At 55.8% G+C, this 23,312-nt stretch overlaps 1 protein-coding gene across 1 annotated transcript in view; it reads right to left on the reverse strand.

Annotated features, from left to right (window-relative positions):
• NUP210 (nucleoporin 210) overlaps window positions 1-23,312 on the reverse strand; it is a 101,672-nt gene that overhangs the window by 62,268 nt on the left and 16,092 nt on the right. Inside the window, exons 4-13 of the mRNA XM_082638305.1 lie at window positions 19,182-19,278; window positions 16,234-16,384; window positions 12,948-13,080; window positions 7,413-7,571; window positions 6,793-6,861; window positions 5,051-5,157; window positions 4,045-4,185; window positions 3,006-3,143; window positions 1,899-2,054; window positions 186-384 (exon numbers count right to left, since the gene is read on the reverse strand). Coding sequence (XP_082494431.1) covers window positions 186-384; window positions 1,899-2,054; window positions 3,006-3,143; window positions 4,045-4,185; window positions 5,051-5,157; window positions 6,793-6,861; window positions 7,413-7,571; window positions 12,948-13,080; window positions 16,234-16,384; window positions 19,182-19,278 — 1,350 coding nt within the window. The remainder of the gene's footprint in view (window positions 1-185; window positions 385-1,898; window positions 2,055-3,005; window positions 3,144-4,044; window positions 4,186-5,050; window positions 5,158-6,792; window positions 6,862-7,412; window positions 7,572-12,947; window positions 13,081-16,233; window positions 16,385-19,181; window positions 19,279-23,312) is intronic.

Below are 23,312 nucleotides of genomic sequence, written 5' to 3' on the forward strand. Positions count from 1 at the left end.
ACATGGCAGTAAGATCCAGACCAGACCACTGCTGATGGTGGACAAGGGGACAAATGCCATTTCTCAGGCTATGACCCTGCTGCTGGTGCAGCCCCTGAATTAGGAATCTGGGGCAGCCCACGCTGAGAACCCAGGCCGTCGGCCCCGACCCTGCCGTCTGGCGGCCGCTCACAGTGTTGCTTTACCTGGGAGCAGCTGGAACACGCCCTGGTTCTCCATCTCCACCGCCAAGTCGAAGTGGGAGCAGTCGCTCAGCGTGACCACCTCGTCAGCCCCACCGGGCATGAGGCCGTGGATCCTCAGGGGCAGCTCCAGGCTCCGGCCCACGCTGGCCTCCACTGGGCACGGGGCGAACGCCATGCCACTGGGCTCGATCACGTACACCTGGAGGACAGGGGCGTGCACGGTTGGCAGGTTCCTCACAGGAGGAACAGCCGCTGCTCGGCTTTCCTGATACCCTGGGTAGGAGCACTGAGGACCCATCGGTGAGAAGCCTGAGCTTGGGGGACACGATGGTGTGTACTGGGGGCGGGGAGACCTTCAGGACAGAGCCGTCAGGGAAGGCCTCCCTGGGAAGGTGCTGTAGAAGCTCAGACCTGGTCGCCATGTCAGAGGTAGCCTGACAGAGGTCTGGGAAGACGAGACAGTCTGCGCAAAGGTCCTGAGGCACATGCGGCTCAGCGCGTTGGAGGGACATGAAGAAGGGGAGTGTGCAGGGTGAGAGAGGCAGCACCAGCAAGAACACCGATACTTACACCACACAAAACTTCTCACACGCCAGGCCCTGTTCCAAGAGCAGAACGAACCCATCCCATCCTCTCAGCCTCCTTGTGAAGAAGGTTCTATCCTCAACCTGTCTGCTTGATGAGGAACCTGGCACGGGAGGTTAAGAGCCTGCCCGGCTGGAGCACAGTGGTGTCTGGACCAGGCAGGCGGCCCTGGAAGCCAGGTTCTGACCACGACACACGCTCAGGAACTGTCCTCAGGCTCTGGGCTGAGCAGCCAGGTGACAGGGGCACATTTACTACGATAAAGAAGCTTGGGGGCAAGGGAGGGGGCAACCTGGTCACAGAGTATCCAAACACTTGACAATTGTGCTGCGATTAAGGGGTCTCAGTTACAACCCTCCTTACACGAGTTAGATGGATCTTTAGGTAGGTGTGTGTGGATCGAAATAAAAAGAGGAGAAAAATGTGTACGTCAATGTCCCAAACAGTGTAGGAGAAGGTTGGGGATGGACACACTACATATGGAGCTTTCACTTCAGCCCTAAATGAGGTAATAAAACAGGCTGAGATCAGGGTCAGGCGTTCAGGAAAGAGTTGGGGTCCGGAGGCCACCAGGTGGGGCTGGCAGACGCTCGGCTGCAGGTGGCCACTCCCACCTTCGGCCTTTGCTGAGTTGGTCCCACGTCACTTGGGACGAACACAAGGTGTAGGGTCCCCGTGCAGGGACTCCCGACTTGGACCTGAACAGGAGTCAGAGGAAAGGAATGGGGCCAGTCTCTTGGAGTCTGGGGGCTTTCCCTTCACTGTGAATTTACAACCCATGCCCAGTGGCCCTTCCAACTTGGGAGATTCATAGCTTTCAGGTTGGGGGAATCTTCTAGAATGACTCCTTTGAATACCTCGTGTCTCTGTGTCCTCTGGTCTCCCTTCCAGAAACCTGGCTGGTTCCATCCCTGCCTAGTGTGGGATGGGACGACCATCTCCCTGAATTGGCCGTGAGCTCAGGGGCAGGGCTGGACCTGACACTCGATGCTCTCACCACCACCACCAAAGCCAAGTGCAAGACCGAGGTCAAAAGGGTGTTTCTGAATTAAGCCTGAGGCTGGTTAAGACGGTGGCTGCAGCCCACCACCCGAGCCTCCCCGCGGCCGTCCTGGCCCAAGGTCTCACCTTCATCTCACCGAAATGTAGCGGGTTCTGCACATCATGTGCCTGGATCACACTGAGGCCAGTGTCACTGCCTGTGGCCATCACGCCCTTGACGGTGACTGTGGCAACCACAGAGCTCGAGGAAGACCAGCTGAAGTTCCCACTCCCACCATGGGCCTGGGGAGGGAAGTCATGATCAGGTCAGCCCACCTGCCCATCCCTTGGTCCCTCTCTCTCTCACACGCAGTCGGCATCGCGCCACCACATGGTGACATGTGGCATCAGCCAACGTCTGGCTGGCACTGCCTCTGCCCCTCGCTCTCCCCACCCTGTCTCCTTCTGGTCCTCATATTCTGGGGACCTTGTGGCTGACACAAGCGTATGCATATGCCCATGACAGTGGCCCCCGGACCCAGGGGCACCTCCTGAGCTCAGGCTGGAATGGGAAGACCCGCGCCCCAGAGCTGGGTGCAGGACTCGGCTTCCCTGCCCCCTCCTGACATAGACCCCTGCCCGCTCCGAGTCATCTGCCGTGAAGTCAAGGACAGCTTAGAGGCTTCCAGACCAGGGGCCACCATCCCAGGACCCTAGAGGGGCCAAGAAGGTGACACACCTGAGTGAAGAGGCAGTGGGTCCCAGTACACACACAGGACACCTGTCCTCACTGCCGTGAGACAGCAAGGACTGATGGGACGGGGCAGGCCACGTGGGCTCTAGCCCCGACGGGCATCAGGCCCCGCCACTAACGCCAGGTGGGCACGTGAACATCAAAGACCAAGAACACCTTATATGTGACAGAGTTGGAGACACCTTCCCCTCGAATTCCAAATTTTTCTCTAAAGATCTTTACGCTGTTTCCAGAAAACAATAATTTTTTACAAAAAGAAACACATGTGGAAGTTAAATCCGTGTTCAGGACTTTCTTTACTATTTTTCAAGGTTTTTTCCTAATTACCAAAATACACTGCTGTGATAGAAACCTCAGAAAATACAGAAAGCATAAAGACTCTGATTTTGAATTCTCTCCTGACCACTAGAAGGTAATTATAACAGAAACAGAACGGACGTAAAGCCCCAACCCCATGGAAACACCCAAAGGAATGCACCCAGACGGGGTCTCACGGTTACCTTTATCGTGTACTGATAGGCGCCCGTCTTTGGTTGCCAGGGAAACGTCAAGATGCTTGGATAGAGGGTGATGGGGACATGGATTTCCACCTCCTGCTGGTTCCACACAGGCACCCGCAACGTGTGGACCCCTCCGTCCTGCAAGGGGGTGAGGGTGCCGTATGCCACCATGACAACCAGGTCAGCACTCAAGCAGGCCCCCGCCCCTCCCTGGGGACTGGTCTCCAGGGTAGATTTTTCAGTTGTGGGGGAGTGGGAAGGAAGATGCCAGGTACCCTGCGGCCTTCTCCATCTCCATGGAGATGAGATGGCTTTTGGTGGCTCTGCAACAGCTGCTGAAATAAATGCTGCTTGACTGCATCCTCACAGCACCCCTGACAGGATGCATGTGGTTTATCCCCACTCTACGGATGGGGAAATCTAGTCATGGGGCATGAAAGCAACTCGCCCAAAACCCCCAGCACAGAAGCGGTCACTTTGGTAGGAATCTCTGCCTGGTTCACAGGCCATTTCTGCCGCTGCCAGGTCTGGGAGAGGTGTGCGTGGGGTAGGAAGATAAGAACACCCGCGCCAAGCTTCCAATCAGTAAAATCGGCTCCCACCGAAACCGAATGGCCTTTTAAATACAGGGGGAAATTTAAAAACTTTGAAGGATCCAAGCAGCCAAAACAGCCAAAGAGATGCTCATGGGTCCTGGTCAGTGCATGGCTGGACACACGGGCCCAACACTGCTCCCAGCAAGGGATTCTACCCCCAGCCCCAGAGATGCAGGCTCACTTTTACAGGGGCCAGCAAAGGGCAGAGGAAGAGGGGCTCTGGCCCAGCACAGGGACAGGGGACAGGGAAAGGCCAAACCCCCTACCCCCAGACACCACCACTGTGAGCCCAGAGCAGGAGGGAACCCCGTGGTGCCCACGACAGCAGTGCACTCTTGGGGTCCCAACTGCCCCGGGCTCATGTCCAGCCTGGTTTGACATTTCCACCTGCGAAGGTCCCGGGGGTGGGGGGGTGGGGAGGGCCGAGGGAGGCGCCAACTTGCCTGGTCCACCACGGAGGTGAGGGCGGCCTCGATGGTCGTCTGGCCCCTCTTTGTCGCCCTGACATGATGGTACGACCCGTTCTGGGAAGAAGCCAGAACCTCAAAGAACTCCGCAGGGAGCATGGTTTCGATCTGGATGTTCTGGAAGGTGAGGCAGGAAGGTGAGAGGAGCTTCCGGGACAACTCAGGGACGTTGGGACGCAGGAAAGAAGCCGTGTGGCCCCAAAACAGCAGCCAGGCCAGGGGGATGAACTACACGAAGCCCTGGATCTGAGCTCTGACCCCTCCCAGGCTGCCCTCTCCTTGTGACCCGAGGACCTGGCGCTCGCGAGCCCGAAGGCTACTGTCGGCTCTCAGACCCTGCGGTCCCAACAAGAAAACCACCAAATAAAAAAAGGACATCAAAAGCCCTTAGAGCTAATTTCACCCAAAATGGTGATCGACCGAGCCTTTGCCTAGTAACGCAAGGAAGGCAGTGGCTTCTGCAGAGAGGCTGAAGGGGAACCTCGCCCCCTCCTTGAAACCTCAGACCCCACAAGGAAAGTATGGAGATTCTCATGATCCTGGGAATTTCTCACAAAGGACCAAACACGGCCGAGACTTCTCTCCACCTGCCCATTTGTGATGCTCTTTCCAGAGCCAGGAAGCTACTGAGCTTGGCCTCAGTCAAGGGGCCTTCTGGACAGGTTGCAGGTATTCCTGGCCCTGAGGCTCTGCAGGGTAGGGAAGGATGGATTCTCAGTGCTGTGAGGTCCCCGGGCTAATGAGGAGGGGCAGGAAGCCCTGTAGGGAGCGGGGCCCCTGGTGCAGACTCACAGGCTTACAGGCTCGAGACGCCCGAGGGGTCCCACGACAGTGTCTTCCATGGACCCAGCCGCACCACTAGGAAGCACCCCAACTCAGCCTGCCTGCTCAGGGCCCCCTGTGTTTGGGGGCTGCTCGTTGGGCAACTTCTCCAGGAGAGGCACCCCACCCCCCAACTCCATCAGGCCCAAGGGGGACTCACATCCGACAGGTAGACCTTGTTGCCGGACTTGTCAAGCACTTCAACGGTGATTTCGTACAGGCGGCCGGTCTCGAGCACCCACCTGCCACCAGGGTGGACTGTGAACCCTACAAAACAGGCAGGCACAGAGCCTTAGCGTTGAGGCCACAGGGGCCTGTGGCTGAGGGAGAGGATGGCACCAGGCCTGGTCAGCACCGAGGCCCCAAGGCCGTTCCTCTGCACTCCTCTGGGGAGGAACCAGCTGTGCGTGACGGTGAGACCTAATGCCCATATCAGGCCTGAGCCCTCAGAACCTGAGCTGACCTCAGATGCACAAGGACCAAACATTCCACACCGGCTGCTCCAGGGCCCATTCAAATTTGACCCTATCCACGGTGGCTGTGACCCACAGTGAGCCTATACTCTGAACCCACAGTAGGTCTACACTCTGAGTCCATTGTGAGTCTGTGCTCTGAATCTATAGTAGATCTATGCTCTGAATCCACAGTGAGTCTGCACGCTGAACCCACAGTAAGTCTACGCTCTGAGTGCACAGTAGGTCTACACCCTGAATCTACTGGGAGTCTCCGCTCTGAATCCACAGTAGGCACACACTCTGAATCCACCGTGAGCCTACACCCTGAATCCACCGTGAGCCTACACCCTGAATCCACAGTGAATCTATACTCTGAATCCACAGAGAGTCTACCCCCTGAATCCACCGTAGGTCTACACTCTGAGCGCTCTCCCTGTGAGCTGGCCCTGCCCTCCCAGGCCTCCAGCTCTGTTCCCACACACGATGCTGCCAGCTGTTGGCTGACCCCTGCAACGCCACGTGCTTCCCACCTCCACACCACCGCCTGAGCTGTGCCTCTGCCAGGATGACGAACCCGCACAAGAGCAGCTTCTGAGAAAACGCCTGCCTCGAGCACCATCTCCCAGAAGCCCTTCCGCTGCACTCACGTTTACTAACTCTTTACCACTGTCCTGTCACCTGTTTGCAGTGGTCTCTCCCTGCAAAACCAAGCACAAGGCCCCCACTTCCCTCCTCCGGACTCCAGTGCCCTGCACGTGCCAGGCAGACAGAAGGTACCAAGGGTTCTGAGCGATGGCGCTCCCAAGACACACAGGGCCACCCCGCCCGAGGCCACTACACGTCAGCGTGGGTCTCCCCCAACAGCAGTCTCACTCAGCAGCCAACAGGAGGACCAGGGGGCTGCTGGGCCCCAGTCAACAGCTCTCTCACCCAAACCACCTCAGGGCGCCCAACGGGAAAGGCGGCTCAGGCCCAGGGAACACGTGTGTCCAGACGTCTTTCCAGCGGTCGTCTCTACAGCAGCTCCTGGGCCCTGGCTGTGCCCGTCCGGGTCCTCCATGGCTGTGGACTCCTCCCCTCCTCCCTCAGCCTCAAGCCTCCCCCTCTCTTCCGCCAAGGCATCTTCCAAACGTCCATAGCCATGGTGAGGTCTGGGCAGAGCCCTGGTATAAAACCAGAAGACAGAGCCCTCCCCCACTCTACCCTATCCTGTTTCTCTCCCTGCAGGGCTGGCCACCAGCCGACCGTGGTCTACCCTCCGCTTATTCTGTGCACAGACAGGGGAAGGGCTGGGGGGGGCAGCCCCGGGAAGGGCAGGGTGGCACCGATGTCCCGGGCCTCCCCGCTGGCAGAGCTGGCCAGAGGGCAGCGTTTCCTGGGGGGCTGTTACTCTTATTTGACTTTTTAACTCCTGTAATCACAAACGACCCAGGATGCCAACACTCACCCAGGTACCCGGGTTCCACCACGTAGATGGTGCTATTGGGTAACCGGGAAGCGCCCTGCATGCGGATACCTGGATTCTGAATTAAGGAACAAATAAACCAGCTGGCAGGCGTCGGCTTCGTTATCATCAACATCATCACGTGGGGAGAAGAGGGGATGGGAAGGTCCCGGCCCGAGGCCACGCACAGCACAGGCCGTTTCCAGAATCAGCGGCCACAGGGCACTTCCTCCACTCCAAAAGGGGGCCCTCTGCAAGGACCCTGGAGACCACCCAGGGCATGCAAACAAGTTGGGGACACATGACAACCCACACGCTGGTGTGGAAACAGCCTTGGCCAGGCCCCTCAGATGAGACCAGAGAAGGTTCCGGAGGTGAGGTTGGGGCTCCTCTCCAGCCACCACCCCTCACCTCAAAACCTCTCCAGCAAGTCTCCCCAGAGGTGAGTGATTCCGCTCAGCTGGGGTACGATTTTGGTCCTTTCTGATTTTCAGACCTTGAGAGAAAACGGGGCTATTTTTAGCCTCGCCAAGCTTTCAGGGAGAAAAGTGACTTGACTTCCAAACAGCACATCTCCTGTGCAAGACACGCAGATGCGTGCGCGCTGCCCGGGGAAAGGATACTCTTGTGACCGAGGACCAGGCTGCTCTGTCCCAGCTGCACTGCGGTGACCAACGATGTGTCCTGGGCCAAGACTGCCACGGGCCGGCCCGGGTCTCCCTCGGGGCCCCAGACGTTGTTCTGAAGCTGTAGCTCGTACTGATCGGAGGGCATTGAGAGTTCTGGCCACCCAGAAACAAAGAACAACAAAGAGGGGAGAGAGAGCAAAGACAGGAGATGTTAAACATCAGTGTCACCTCCCTCCCCCACCCCAGTCCCTGGACCCTGCTGTCAGTACAGCTGCTTGATTTTTTTTTTTTGCTTCATTTTTTTTCAGTGCTTTAAATTTTAATATTATTCTCCATGCCTGTGGACAAAGCTGACACTCTCCATGAATTTTCAGAGGCAATCACTTTTTTGTGGATGCCATGAGCAGCTTTTTTTTAAAAAAATTAAGCACAGCCTGTGACTCAAACTGCCAGCTGCTGGCAGGATACCAACATCAGATCCTTTTCTGTTCATCACAGAAGCAAGTGAACTCTGCTTCTGCATCGAGGGGCCCAGGGTGGGGCTCACTGGCCCTAGGGGTCCTTTGGGGGTTTCCAAATAACCCACTCACTCTGCCTGCGTATGTGGCCCCGTTCCAGCCCTCTTGCATGAGAGAGGGACAGGATGCAGGGACCACAGACAGCTTCCCTGCTCACCACTGGGTCCCAGGCAGGGGCTGCCATGGGAGGCGCCCAGGACAAAGATCCTGGAGGAGTTTCAGCTAGAACATCCTTCAAAACTCCCAGGAATTCTGAAGGGGGGGCAACTTGCCCACCTCTTATGCTAGGGTATCTGTTGCGTGTTCCAATAAGTCCCCAAGAATTTGCCCTGGAACAGAGGGTTCTCAAAGTGTGTTCCCTGGACCATCAGCATCACCTGGGAAACCGCAAATAACTGGCCCCATCCCAGACCTGCTGAACCAAACTCGGTGGATGGGGGAGGAGGGGTGTGGGGGGGCAGCCAGCACTTTGTATTTGCACAGGCCCTGCAGGGGATTCTGACACTTGCTGGAACTGAGAAGCCCTTCCAGTCCACACAACCCACTTCCAGGTCTCCAATGGGGAAGCCCAGCCATGCTGGGCTGAGACTCTTATAGACGACGTACCCAGTGATCAGAACACAGCAGCAGTGCATCAAGGATACACGTCATAATAAAATAATAAGGTAACGCCACTGCTCAGAGAGCAGCATTACTCGGCGCTGCTTCAGGAATCACTAGCGTCCTCCCTTGTTTAACATTCTGCAAATGAAAAGGGCCCTTTTAGGAAATAAACAGACCGACTCTGGACGATCTTGCACCACATGATGTAACCCTATTTACAAAGACCGAAGGGGATGAAGAGGAGGGCTTGTCTGGCGGACCCCTTCAACACCTCTTTTTTTTTTTGTGCGGTATGCGGGTCTCTCACTGTTGTGGCCTCTCCCGTTGCGGAGCACAGGCTCCGGACGCGCAGGCTCAGCGGCCATGGCTCACGGGCCTAGCCGCTCCGCGGCATGTGGGATCCTCCCGGACCGGGGCACGAACCCGTGTCCCCTGCATCGGCAGGCGGACTCTCAACCACTGCGCCACCAGGGAAGCCCTTCAACACCTCCTGTATTGCAAGACCTCACTACTTCTCAGAGGCACTGAACAAGGAAGCCTTTGCAGATGTGAAAGGTCCCCATCTGTCCACAGGCAGAGGAAGGCTGCTCCTGAGGCCCCAATGCAGCCCTGCTATCACCCGCTGAGGGTAATGGGTCACCCTGTAGGCTGCCCTTCCATGGCCAGGAGGCCCACGTTCTCCTAGGAGACCCGGTCTCTGACCCCTCCCGACCCTGGCTGACCCCCCAGATGTGCTTCTGTCAGAACCCCCCACTCCCACCCCATGCAGGGTCCGGGGAGGACCATGGAGCTCCGGGGGCAGTGGGTCCGAGCCCAGAAGGACAAGCAGCCCACTGCCCTGCCTCCGAGCCCAGCCCATCAGACAGCCCAGCACGCACTCGCTCTGCGAGGCCACGGCTCAGGGTGCGATGGGTCCTTTACCAGCTGAGTCTTGGACGCAGGAACCCGTCCCACATCCGTCCTTTTTCCAACCTCAGCACAATTTATCGCAGTAATTTCCAGCATTCCCGTCACCCGAGTTCTTTTCAGACATCGACTCCCTCAGCCAGCTTGTCCTCCCCACATCTTGTTCTGTCTAATAGGTTGGTTACTGGGCCGGGCACATCAGCAACGCCAGCACCAGGCACTGAGCAGCAAGGGGAGAAGTCTGTGTCCCCTCTCCGTGCTGGGAACGCTACCCATGGCCTCACAGACACCCCTCGTCCAGGCCCCTCTCTTCCCTCCCCTGCCCCACGGGCGGGGGTGTCTGCAGGTCATCCCTAGAACTCCAGGCGGGAGGAATCCGGGCAGCCCCCTGACCACTGCAGCCCCACAGCAGTGCCCGCAGTACAGGGTAGGGACTCCGAAAACGGGCCCGAGAGAAAGGAAGCCACTACTTAACGGAAGGCAGGCAGACGTCGGGAAATAAAAATACGGAAGGCAAGAAGGAACATGACATGTTTAAGGAAGAAAGACTGAAAGAAAACATGAAGAACTAATTTGGGGTAACTGCCCTCTCACCTGTAACTCTCTGAACCTTCTGGGGATGCCGTGCAAGACAGGGGCTTGCCAAAACTCATGTTCCCTGTCATGATGTCATCCCCTGACTTTCCTGTCTAGCAGCCAGTTAAAAATGACAGTGATGTGAATTGTATCTCAATTAAAAAACAAAACAACACAACCCATCAAAACAAATGGACAGTGAGCTTCCACCCGGATGTCTTGTTCTTGGTGGACCTTTGCAGGCCCCTCCCCCATCTGTTCCCCTAGAGCATCTGTCTGGAATCCACTCCAGCCCTGCAGCACCCATCACGTAGGTGTGTTTATTTTTGGAGGCGTTTTCCATCTCATTACCACACAGATGCAAGAGAGGCAGCTTAACTACTTCCTGTCCGGGGGTATCTTTCATGTGCCCTGTTCTTTGACTTCTACCGTAGGTCACTGAGCAAACCCGAAAGTTCTCTGGGTGTCTTGGGATGTGCTGTCCATCTGGGCCATGCACCAAAGGGTAAGCTCTGAACCCCTCTTTATTAAATGCCCTCTAACCTCCCTGGTGGGGGCACAGCTCCCCGCCCTCATCTGCCCTCACAAAGGGGCCACCCGCCCTGCCCTGGGAGAACAGAAAGCCCTTCTTGGGCTCCTCTGGGGCCCAGCACCACTCGACCCTGCAGGAGTGATTAAGGTCAAGGACCCGACAGCTTGGTGACTGTCAGGCATTCTGTGCCTCGGTTTCTTCGTCCGGAAAACAGGGTATTAATGAAACCCACCTCACAGAGCTCTTGGGTCATAATGTGAAAAGCACAACAGCTGGGAAACTCTCATGATGGTCAGGTGTTCCAGACTGTCTCCATCAGGCCGCAATGTGTTCGAGACAGTGCTCCGGTGGAGACGGTATTTCTGAGAAGCCCCTGTGGGTGCCCTCTGGCCTTTCAACTTGTCTCCACTGCGTTCCCCCTGAGGACGCAGGGGCAGGGTCCTGAGAACTCCACCGCTGAGCCACCTCCCCTTTTAAGAGTCTCAGAAAGCCACACCCAGGTCCGTCCCTTTGCTTTTAGACTCTGCTTCCCTAAAGTCTGTGGTGCACGCCAGGCTCTGGCCAGGACCCCCAGCCCAGCTTTGTACACAACCCGCCTGCACGTTGACAGGTGCTAAAGAGCCGGACGCTCCACACCCGGCACACAGAGACACTTGGGACCCCCCATCTACCGCGCTTCAGCAGGGCACCCCGTGTGGGAGAGAACCGGGCCTCGGGGCAGGAGGGGCCTGTCCTCGGCTCTGAGGCCTCCCCAGGGCTGCAGCGCCCTGCCACACAGTAATGACTGACCAGACCCACTGCCCTCAGACTTTCAGACCCAACTATAGACCAAGCCCAGGCTGCTCGGATGCTGAAGCATCTACACGCTTCTTAACTGATGCCCTGTATTACAGACAGAGCAGCCAGCAACCTGGGGAAAGCACCTGCCCAGACATGCGTTCAAGCGCTCGGGCCTAGAATGGGACACTCTTGTACCCGAGATACTAGATGACCTGTGCTCTGACCAAGAAATGTGTGTAAACTAAACAAAAAGATGATAATGATAATAATTCTTAGGAGGCTTGGTGCTGCATTAAGAACACTCACCACTGAAAATGCATCTCATGTACAGGGCACTTTAGAATTTCCAGAAAAAATCCATGTCCATTAATTCATTCTGCCCTCAGCACAGGCAGAAAGGCTTTGAGGGCTCCAAGAGAGAAACTGAGGCCCAAAAGGGAGCGGTGTCTTGCCAAGGCTGCCCAGCAGTCAGTGGTAGACCCACGGGCAAAACCCACTCCAGCGTGAAGCTCATGGCTTTGGACATTCTTAAAACAAAGGGATATAAACCCAAAAAGATGGAAAGCAGGGTCTCGAAGAGATATTTGTACACCTATGTTCACAGTAGCACTATTTACAACAGCCAAGAGGTGGAAGCAAAGCAAGTGTCCACCAGTGGCTGAGTGTCTAAAACGTGGTCTGTACAGACAACGGAATGTTATCTGGCCATGAAAAGGAAGGAGATTCTGACACCTGCTACAACACGGTTGAACCTCGAGGACATTCAGTTCAGTGAAATAAGCCAGACACAAAAGGACAAATACTACGTGATTCCACTTATACGAGGTCCCGAGAACAGTCAGATCCATAGGAACAGAAAGTCCAAGGGTGGTTGTCAGGGTCTGGGGAAGGGGGTTGGGGAGTCAGTGTTTAATGGGCACAGGGTTCCAGTCTGGGAACACGAGAAAATTCTGGCGATGGATGGTGGTGATGGTTGCGCAAAATGCGAATGTAATCAACGTCACTAAAATGAACATTTAAAAATAGTTAGGGCCTCCCTGGTGGCGCAGTGGTTGAGAGTCCGCCTGCCGATGCAGGGGATACGGGTTCGTGCCCCGGTCTGGGAGGATCCCATATGCCGCGGAGCGGCTGGGCCCGTGAGCCATGGCCGCTGAGCCTGTGCGTCCGGAGCCTGTGCTCCGCAACGGGAGAGGCCACAAAAGTGAGAGGCCCGCGTACAGCAAAAAAAAAAAATAAAAAAAAAAAAAAAATAAAAAATAAAAAAAAAAAAAAATAAATAAAAAAATAAAAATAGTTAAAATGGGGGCTTCCCTGGTGGCGCAGTCGTTGAGAGTCTGCCTGCCGATGTGGGGGACACGGGTTTGTGCCCCGGTCCGGGAGGATCCCACGTGCCGCAGAGCGGCTGGGCCCGTGAGCCGTGGCCGCTGAGCCTGTGCGTCCGGAGCCTGTGCTCCACAACGGGAGAGGCCACAACAGTGAGAGGCCCGCGTACCGCAAAAAACAAAACAAAACAAAACAAAAAAAGTTAAAATGGTAAATTTTATGTTATGCCTATTTCACCATGATAACAAAAGGGTGCCGTTGCCATGAGTCCCAAGCTGAGCTGGTCCCCACCTGTCATCTTTCCTTGCCTGATCTTCTGCACCTTGTAGCGGATGGATGTCCCCACCATGAGGTAGATGTCATAAGCTGGGTTCAGAAGGATGTTCTCCAAAATCAGCAGCCTGACCTCCGCGGGGCGGACGTTCTTAGCATGAGGAAGAGAGAAGAGGCGAGGTGAGCCCAGAGCAGGGGTCCGTGTGAGCAAGAGAAAGCGTCTTTAGAACTTTTCAGTCTGTTCACGTGGGCACAGGGAGGTTAGGGTGAGAACACAAGGCAGTACCTTTGAACACCCCAGAACCCCGGGGAGCCCTGTAGTACAGCAGGCAGCCATTTAGAGGTCATTGCCAATGTACACCGAGCCAGGAGTGATGGATACAGAGGCCACTAGGGGCCCAGGCGCTCCACCCACAAAAGCCCCAAAGGCCCGTGCTGGGGGCCGTACTCCTGCGTCCCACAGGACCCTGACGATTGGAGAGACTATTCTTGGCAGGACACCACACCTAGGGCTCTGCACAGACAGCAGAGCGACACACGCCGGGCTTTCTGAGAAAGAGGCTTATCTGCCTGTGCAGAGGGGCCCACAGAGGGCTCTCAGGGACAGGGGCGGGGAGGGCACCGTCACAGTCCCTCTCCTCACTTGAGCGCGCCTGTTTCTTACAGAAAGGAGTATATACCCCCCCTCTGGTGCCCTGACTCTGGCAGCTGCTGCCAGAGAACGTGTCTCCATGCCTGTCTCTGGTGCCCAGCCATGGGGTCTGGGGTCCCGCAGGACCGGAACCGATGGAGAAAGAGTTCTTAATCAGCTACCAGCCCCAGGGCACAGCAGAGAAACCCGATCTTTCTGGAAAGAGGCCCATTAGCTAATCATCACGGCTGCACCTGAGGGGCGGCTTCTAATTAAACACACATCTAAGGGCTGACAGTAAACCCTTCCTGAGGCCTTGAGGGTTGGGGGGGACATACCTTCATGCCCTCTCTCTGCCCCACTCCAGAGTACTGGCATCTCTAGGACGGGGGCTCTTATACGTGTCTAGGACCCCAGCTCTTATACCTGGTGCCCTGGGTTTTGCGGCTGCCGCCCAGGGGAGGCCCCTGGATCACCTGGCCCTGGGGGCCCTTGGGCCCCACAGGACTGTCAATCAGAGACAGTGCTTGGGCTACGACCCCCGACACTGCACACACAGCTGACTGACAACCCCCCAGCCATTAGGTGGAAGAGGCCTACCTGCAGGAAAGGGGCTTTGGCCTGGAGGGCAGGCTTCAGGGTTGTCACATGTAGGGTTTACAGAGGGGCTCTCGGGGAACGTAGGCTGGGGACATTATCTTTGTACCCCCATTGCCTCACTACAGCTCATGGCATCTCCCAGAAAGGAGCCTGCACCCTTGTCTGGAGCCCCGATTCTTGTGACTGCCGCCCAGGAGACACCTCCAGATCCCCTGGCTCTGGGGGCCAGGGAGGCTCTGCTCACAACCCCAGAGGACTATACATATGTGTGTCCTTTAAAAGCTGTTGTCTGGGGACTTCCCTGGTGGTCCAGTGGTAAAGAATCTGCCTTCCAATGCAGGGGATGTGGGTTCAATCCCTGCTCAGGGAACTAAGATCCCACATGCCACAGGGCAACTAAGCCCGTGTGCCTCAACTAGAGAGCCTGTGTGCCCAAAGTACAGAGCCCACGTGCTCTGGAACCCACGCGCCACAACTAGAGAATAGAAAACCCGCACGCCACAATGAGACAGAAGCCTGTGCGCTGCAACTAAGACCCGACACGGCCCAAAAATAAATAAATAAATAATAAGTTAAAATCTAAAAAAAAAAAATTAATTAGAAAAAAAAAAAGCTGTTGTCTGAGGGTCTGGCTTCTAACCAGTCTGGATCTGGATCTAGGTGCTGACTGAGATCCTCCCCTTAGGGACAGAGAAAGACAAATAACATATGGTCTCACTTACATGTGGAATCTAAAAAACACAACAAAACACCCAAGCTCACAGACACAGAGAACAGATTAGTGGTTGGCAAAAAGGGGGTGGGCAAAATGGGTGAAGAGGGTCAAAAAGTACCAACTTCCAGTTATAAAATAAATAAGCCCTGGGATGTCCTGTATAGCATGGGGACTATGATTAACAATACTGTACTGCATATCTGAAAGTTGCTAACGGCATAGATCTTAAAAGTTGCCATCACAAGAAAAATATACTCTGTAACTACATATAGTAACAAATGTTAACCAGACTTATTATGATCATTTTGCAATATATACAAATATCGAATCATTATGTTGTACACCTGAAACTACTATAATGTTGTATGTCAGCTATACCTCAATAGAAAAAAACCAATAAGCTAAGTAATATCTTTGATACATTAAAAAGAAAAAACCACACAGAGCACCCACCTTGGGCCGGGCTCTGAGGTGGGTGCTTTCCACAGGCAGGACAAGGCCGCCTTGGCAGCTCAGCGGGGGCCCGGTCCCAGCCCAGCCCTGTGCCCCCATGGGGCCCAGGACACAAGGAGACAAACTTCCCGAATACTAACTGCAATCCCAGGCACGCTACAGGACTGCCCCGGACGTGGCTGCCTCACGTTTCCAAAACCCTCCAGGATTCCCAAACTACGGCTAAACCGCTGAAGAGAGTGAATTCTCATCTGTCACTTCAGAAATTAATCAGCAGATATACCGCAAACTGCCTGCTTGGGCTCCAGGAACCAGGCAAACAAGAGGAAGACCCCAGGTCTGCAGCTCAAAAGGAGGCCCAGGCAGGGCAGACCTGAGCCCACAAGAACCAGGGAGGAACCAGGCCTTGGTTAAACCCACTTCTCGCTGTCCTTTCTGCCCCTGCCCCACCTCCACTCCCAAAATGGGGCTTTGATGGAGAAGCAGGTGCTGGTGAGGCCAGACGATGGGGCGGCGGGGTGGGGCGGGGGGGTCGGAGTCCGAGCCCTCCACATGTGGGACCAGGCAACCAGTGTCAGGGCTCAAGGTGGGGCACAGGGTGAAATGGTTAGTGGACCCTGGCAGTTCCAAAGGCTCGGATGTGTCTCTACAGCAGGACAGGGGAGCTCACTGAAGATAAGCTAGTTGATGCCAACCCCACTGCTCCCAGACCTCCCTGGAAATTGAGGAGAGAAGATGCCTGTGACTGTAGAGGTGGCGGCTCTGGTGCCCTGGCCACCTGTTGCTAAGCCGTGGCTCACACCAGACACTGTTCCCGGTAGGGCATCTCCTCTCTGCTACTAAATATGTGAGGGAACCAGTCGTCCAGATCCCGCCCCGGAGTGCAGGTGCCCGCCTGCGCCCACCTTGTACACGGCCTCCTGGATGCGTGCCTTCAGCTTGGAGCTCCCCGTCTTCATCCCGGACACCAAGATGGTGTCCCCCTGCTTGGCCGCCTTCTCCATCTCTGAGATGTAGGAGGGAGGGATGTACGTGGACTCCAAAAAAGTCAGGATGCTGGAAAAGGAACGTGAGGTCAGACCTGATGCGTGGAACCCAGGAACCTCACACACTCACTCTCCGAAGCACCTCTGCAGGGTGCCAGACCCCGTGTAAGTGCTACTTACCTAGTCGGTGCTGCCTAGAAACCTGTCCCTGAAATGTCCTACATCAGAACTACCAACGTCCCTGTGAAACATGCAGATTCTCGGCCCCGGCCCGGCCCTTGGTCTGCACAAAGCCTGGGGATCTGCATTTTATAAAAATCCCAATGTGATTATGATAACAGGCAGGCACTGAAATTTGAAGACCGCCTGCTTAGTTGAAATGTTTTGGTCTCACAGACATGAAAGGTGAGGCTCACGGAAGCTGAGAGCAGGCCCAGGACCACAGGCCCAGCCAGGGTCCTTCAGGGCTCCCCACGCGTCCCAGCCCCCCTCCTTGGCCAGCTCCTGCATCTGGGAAATGGTTCAACGACCACGCCCTCCAGTGTTAGAAATAGGGAATCACATCGAATCCTACCTTCCCTGGGGTTAGGCTGTGGGGAGAAGGGAGGGAGAATTCGGGATGGGGTGGAAACCCCAGAACACAGGCTGGTAAGCGGGGCCAGCCTGAGTCTCTCCCTGGCAGCCTGCGATTTACAGATAAGCCCCCCAGTTCCACCCGAATGAGAGCAGTCAGTCGGACACGCTTTCATTCTCCCCCAGATCTGCCGGGCGCTATAGTATGCAGTGATTTATTTCCTGGTCCAGTTTTACAAGGTGTCACACACTGAATTTACTGAAAATCTGGACACTCTGGTTCTAGCACCCCTTAGGACCTTGGACTTTGGTCAGCATTCGACTTACATACCAGGTGCTTGGAAGCTCCGGGGGCCGTCAGGGCAGGAAACAAGCCTGGTGGCGCGAAGCGGGGCAGGCAACCAGCATCCCCTGAACATCTAGTATGTGCCGGGCCCAGAGGGGGGCTCTCACCCCCGTCAACGTGCTCGCCCACCCTGCCACCCTCCGAGGTGGGCACAGTGACACCTCCATCTGCTGCAGGAGGAAGCTGGTGCTCAGGTGGTCACAGTCCTTGACGACGGCCACAGGCAGGACATCATGAGGCCAGGACCGGAATGCAGGTCTCTTGGACCTAAAGCCCACATTCCTGACTTACTGAGACCCCAGAAATTCCAGTGCTCAACCAGAGACAGAGGCTGACAGCCCAGCCCCCGAAGAGCTCTGACCCAAGAGGGCAACCTGGCTTGCACAGCGTCAGGGCATGAGGGTGCCCGCCGTGGAAATGGCCGTGAGCTGAGCCTGGATGTGTCCTGGAACCCTGAGCTGGACTTTTGAAGGTGTAAACAAAAGGCCAGACTTGTGACTCCCCACAAAATACTTATCAATTGCAAGGGAGTAAGAAAGTGACTTCAGAGCAGGGCACCTGGCAGACCCCACCCTACCCAAGTGATGACAGCAAACAAAATCACTGACGGACCAACAAAATCACGACACGACGCAAGGACAATACGGCATCTCGCCTGTGACGTTCCTGCAAAGGTGCAGAACTCTGGGTCTGATCAGGAGGAACGTCAGATAAACCCGAAATGGGGGAGGCTCTGTAAGATAACTGGACTACAGTCTTCATGGGTGCAACGTCCCAAAAGTCGAAGAAGGACCGAGAAACCCTTCCACGCTGACGGAGACTAGGAGAGACAGGACAACACGCGGCAGGTGACCCTGGGGGGCATGTTCTGCTACAAAGGATACAACTGGGATAAACTGGTAAAACTTGAACACGGTCTTGTGACTGCGGGCATCAGTGTTAATTCCCTAATTGTGATGACCGTCTTGTGGATGTGCAGGAAAATGTCCTCAGAGGTAGTAAATGCACATTGAAATAACTGGGGGTCACGGGCACCAGGGTGGCAGCTTGCTCTCAGATGGTTCGGGGAATCCACTTTCTGTACTACACTTGCAACTTTTCTGTAGGCTAAAATTTGCTGCAAAATTTTAAAAAAAATAAGTCTTCCTCCCCCAAAAGGGACTATACTCTTTTAACATTTTTATAATACAGCATGAGGCAATGCAGCATAGCAGGGGATACTAGCCCAGATCTTGGGTCTGCACCAGCACTGGCCAGCAGAACCTTCTGTGATGGAAACGCTCCACGTCTGCCCTGTCCAGTGTGTGGTAACACCAGCCACACAGCTAACGAGCCCTTGACATATGGCCAGTGCATCAAGGATCTGAATTTTCCACTGTACCTAGTTTAAATTTAAACAGCCAGGATAGGGTTCATGGCCACCACACTGCACTGTGAGAATCTATACACATCTGAGTTCAAGTTCTAGCTCCGTCCCTTACCAACCTAAGGCATGTGGACAGTGGTAAGGAAGCCACATGGCTGTTGGGAGGACTGGCTGAGTCAAGATGGGTAACGAGTCCGTCTCACAAGGAGTCTGCCTGCAGGCCCACCTCCACCCCCGTGCTGGGGAAGGCAGCCTCCTGCGCCTGGAAGAGGTCATTGCAGGAAGGTCACCCCAGCCGCAACTGTCTCCCCGTTAGCTCACCCCCAGTGGGGCCGCACCCCACCCCTCGCCTGCAACCCGGGACAGCTCCCATGGTCTGGGACAAGCTTTCTCTCCTGCAGCTGGACAGCTCAGCCTCCTCGACGATGTCCCACAGAACACACGCCTGTGGGCTGCACAAGCAGCAAGGTTCCTGCACAACCGTGTGAGCCGAGGGGGATGATGATGATGGAAGCCCCCAGCCCACACGGAGCCGGGCGACAACCCCCTTCCCGCCTCCCCTCCAAGGCAGGCGCCTCTTACCGGAGCGTGTTGTGGGTGTCTGAGTACCCGTCGGCCTCTGTGTCCTTCACGATCATCCAGTCAAAGACCAGCCCGGCCAGGGTGCTGAACGTGTTTCCTGTAGGAGCAGGAGCAGAGGGGCGCACCCGAGTTACCCCCCCGGGGCCAGGGGCAGGGGAGGTGCACCAGCCCCTGCAGAGCAGGCGGCAATGCCTGCAGCCTGCAGCCTCCATTCAGCAGGGAGGGAGGGAGGGGAAACGAGGCTGAAAGGATCAGGGTCACGTGACCGTGAGGGCTGAGCCGGGTGAGTGAGCCCTGGCCTCTCAGGGGGAGCCATGTCCTTCCTGCTGTACCTCCTGCCTATGCGCACCCATCACCCCTCACGTGGCTAAGTGCTTTACAGTTTAGATGGTGGCTCCCGAGACTGTCACTCACTCCCCCCTCACCACCTCCCTGTGCTGGGAAAGGAACCCAGGCCGTCTGGTTTCATGTGCCCATCGTTGCCCTTCGGCCGAGATGCTGAGACCCCAAGTCCCGGGTGGAGGAGGTGGACGCTCGCACAGCCGGCCTCGGCTCTGAAGCCCTGGCTGCTGTCCGCGTGCCTTGGACCAGACGCCAGAACACGTGGAGCCTGGCCCGTGACTGGGCGACCGTTTCCAGAGGAGCAGGACTCAGGGTGGGTCTGAAACCCTCCGTAAACACCTTCTTAGGGTAACTGCAACACCTGGTTCTATGCAGACACCCGGGAACAGGGCGGGAGATGAAAACTGGGGGCTCAAAGGCCTGATCTGCTGGGAACTATGGTTTGTATTTTTCCCCAAGTGATGTTGATTACATTTTTTAACTGGCTCTCATCATTTCAAATTAAGAAATGCAGTATACTATATATCCAACTTCCAAGTTCAAAAGTCTGAAGACCCCGCTGCCTGGGCCCTGCTCCCTCTGGTGATGAGAGGCTGGCTCAGCCTCTCCAGCTGGTTTGCCCCACTCCCCGCCACACCCTATCGCCCACGCCCACTCCACCTCCATCATCTACATTCCTGCCTGGTCAGCCCCCAATACAGAGCATCTGGGGCCTAGGAAAGCTCTTCCTTCACTGCAAAGCGCAGAGCATTTAGAGTCAGGCCCCACCCCACCTCTGAGGTCTCAGGGCTGTTGAGAAGATCGAAAGAGAAAGTGCCCCCAGCGAGGTGCCTGGGGGGTGCCTGCCAGCTCAGGGGCAAGTACGGTTCACCACGGCCTCCTGAGGACGCGGAGACCGAGGCTGGGGGAGGCCTCCTTGGGTCTCTTAACCTGGAAAATGGAGACAGGAAACCCTGTGCTCATCCATTTCAGTGGTTACGCTTGGAGCTCTGTTTTTCAGACTCAGAATCCCCGCATCTCTGTCATCTTCGGATGTGAGGGGAGGGATGAATGTGGGATCATTCCTGGAGCAGAAAGCATCCTTGGACTTCCAGAAGTTTCACCCACATGGGCAGGTGCGCATGCAGGACCAGCTGCCTAATTTGCAGGGCTCTATGCCAATGAAAACTTGGGGCTCCTCATTCCAAAGGCAGGGAAAGCACCAGAAGGAGGCAGGTCAGACTTGGGAGAGTTGGAAGGAGACAGAGAAAGCCCCAGGCATGTGGCTGGCCGAGGGGGTGCTCGCTTGGGCGGGTAGGGACACTCAAGGTGAGTGCAGACCCTTAGAGGTACCCAGAGGCCCTGCCCTGCAATTTGGGGTACACATGGATGTGGCAGTTACAGGGGTCCCCTTCTGCCAGCCACTGGACCAACACACTGTGTCCTAGCTGAGCAGGCTCTGTGGAAACTGAGTCAGGCATCTCTCCTTCCCGCCCTGCTGATGCCCACGCTAAGCCTCTGTAGCCTGTGCATGGATATGCTAGGAAACCAGATGAGGGCGGGTGAGAGGCTCACTCCGGCCAAAATGCAGCCTCTAGAATGGACGTGCCCTGGGACAGGGATGGCCTCTGCCACGCTCCACCCCGACATACCCTGGAGACACGCGCCTATCCCAGGCCCCCGCTGGGGATGGAAGGTGGCCGTAGTCACAGGACAAGGCTGGGGAGGGAGAGGACAGGCAGGACCCAGGACACCAGGGCACAGGTGGCCAGGAACCCAGCCCAGGAGGCACGGAGGTGGCAGGGAAGCAGGATCTCAAATCACTGAGGCTCCAAGTCCCATCAGACCCCACTCACAAAACACGAGTACAAAAATAAATTTATTAAAATTTCAAGACGGCAACAGTGGAGCATTAAACCAAGCCTGGGGACCTTCGTAGCACGAGACCCTGTGTGAAGCTGGCCCTGACGTCTGGGTGACAAAATAAAACCACAGGAGATGGCATGTGACCTGACTACAACTTCCCAGAGTAGACAGTGAGCAAGGGCACCTTCCAGCAAAACAGGCTCCAAGACCCACACATTCAGCAGGAATTTGCAGGCTTGGAGGTAGGGGCGGTTCAAGAAGCTTCTGCCTAGAGTTTTGCCTTGTCTGTTTGAAAAGCAGCTATTATGTACTCCTGAAACTAACACAACATTGTTAATCAACTATATTCCAATATAAAATAAAAAAGTTTTTTAAAGCAGCTATTAGACCGACTGTGTGCCAAGTGCTCATATTAACAAGGAAATCCCAGGGCCCAGTCTCCGGAGGCTGCACCCCCTGTCCTGGTCCCAGGAGGGCAGCCGGAAAACACTAAGCAATTCAACTTAACAAACATTTGCTGGATGCCCGCTGGGCCCAAAGTCCAGTGTCAAACAAAGAATGAAGTGATCTAAATTCTGCCCAAGTGCGAAGCCTGACAATGAGTAAAAAGTGCCCCGTGCCCCAAGGCTGGGCCTGCGAATCACTGAGGGATTTCAAGGAGGGACAAACTCCACCTTGGGAGAGCCCTGGAGGAGAAAATATTAGAGGGGATGCCCAGAGGGCCTGGGCTTCGGAAAGCAGAGATCCGGAAGTGGGAGTGGAAGGTGCTCTGAGTGGGAGGGGAGGCGGGGCATTTGGGGGACCGGAGCCGCCCAGCACTGCCCAGACACCAGGTACATGCGGGCTGGGAGAGAACTCTGAAAACATTAACTCGAGGCAGGAACCCTGCAGATGGCCTCAGGCCAATAAAGTAGACCCCAGCCCCTGGTGCAGACCACGGTGCCCAGGAAACACGCAGCAGTTGGAGACAGGCAGCGTGGCCTAGTGGACAAGAGTTCCAGCCCCTGCTCTGCCGCCCATGAGCTGCATGACCCTGGGTGAGTCACTGAAGCTCTCTAGGCCGCAGCTTCCTTGTCTGTACAATGGGCTAATGTATAATTACCGTCCACCCTCGTGGGGTAAGAGACTACACTTAGGGCTGGGCTCCTAACAATGTCTGCTGAGCCACAAGCAGGGTAAAAACCAAACAGGCACCGACCTAGATAAGGTTCATCCCTTCTGAGACCGTGGGGCCCTCCGAGGTTATGAAGGTCAAGTTCGTCCTTACAAAGGAGACTGACCAGGAGGGAGGATACAGGCTCAGGACGAAGGATGAGGGGATTTCTAAGGAACTAGTCCAAGTGCTTCTGGGTGGGGACACCCTCCTAGTGAACAGGGAGGCAGGGAGTGAACCACCTGGTGCCACAAAGGTGGGCCTTGATCTGGGCTCTTCCTGAAAGGCCAGTGTATGCAGGCCTGGGTGAGCCAGGGTTCCCCCCGGAAGTGGCCACATGCACCACCAAAACCTTAGGAGTGGGAGGACTGTGAAACGTGATCCCCCAGGGCCACGGGGCACCTGTCCCACACAGGAAGGCTGGGCAGCCACCTTCCATTCTTGACACATCCACCAGCTGCCCAAGGGGAAAAACCAAAGTGACTTAAAAACGAATAAACTATTTAAAAAAAAAAAAAAGATGGAGAATAACAAGTGTTGGTGAGGATTTGGAGAAACTGGAACACTCATGCATTGCTGGTGGGGATGTGAAACGGCACAGCCACTGTGGAAACGCTCTCTGGCTGTTCCTCAGGAGGTACATATAGAGTTGCCCTTTGACTCAGCAATTCCACTGCTGGGTGTAGACCCAGGGGAAATGAAAGCCTATGTCCACACAAAGACTCGAACCCACGGTCACAGCAGCACTACTCACAACAGCCCAAAGGTGTCAGCAACCCAACTGTCCATCA

This window comes from Mesoplodon mirus (genome assembly GCF_964341445.2).
Source record: "Mesoplodon mirus genome assembly, chromosome: 12".
In the NCBI taxonomy this organism is placed as follows: domain Eukaryota; kingdom Metazoa; phylum Chordata; class Mammalia; order Artiodactyla; family Ziphiidae; genus Mesoplodon; species Mesoplodon mirus.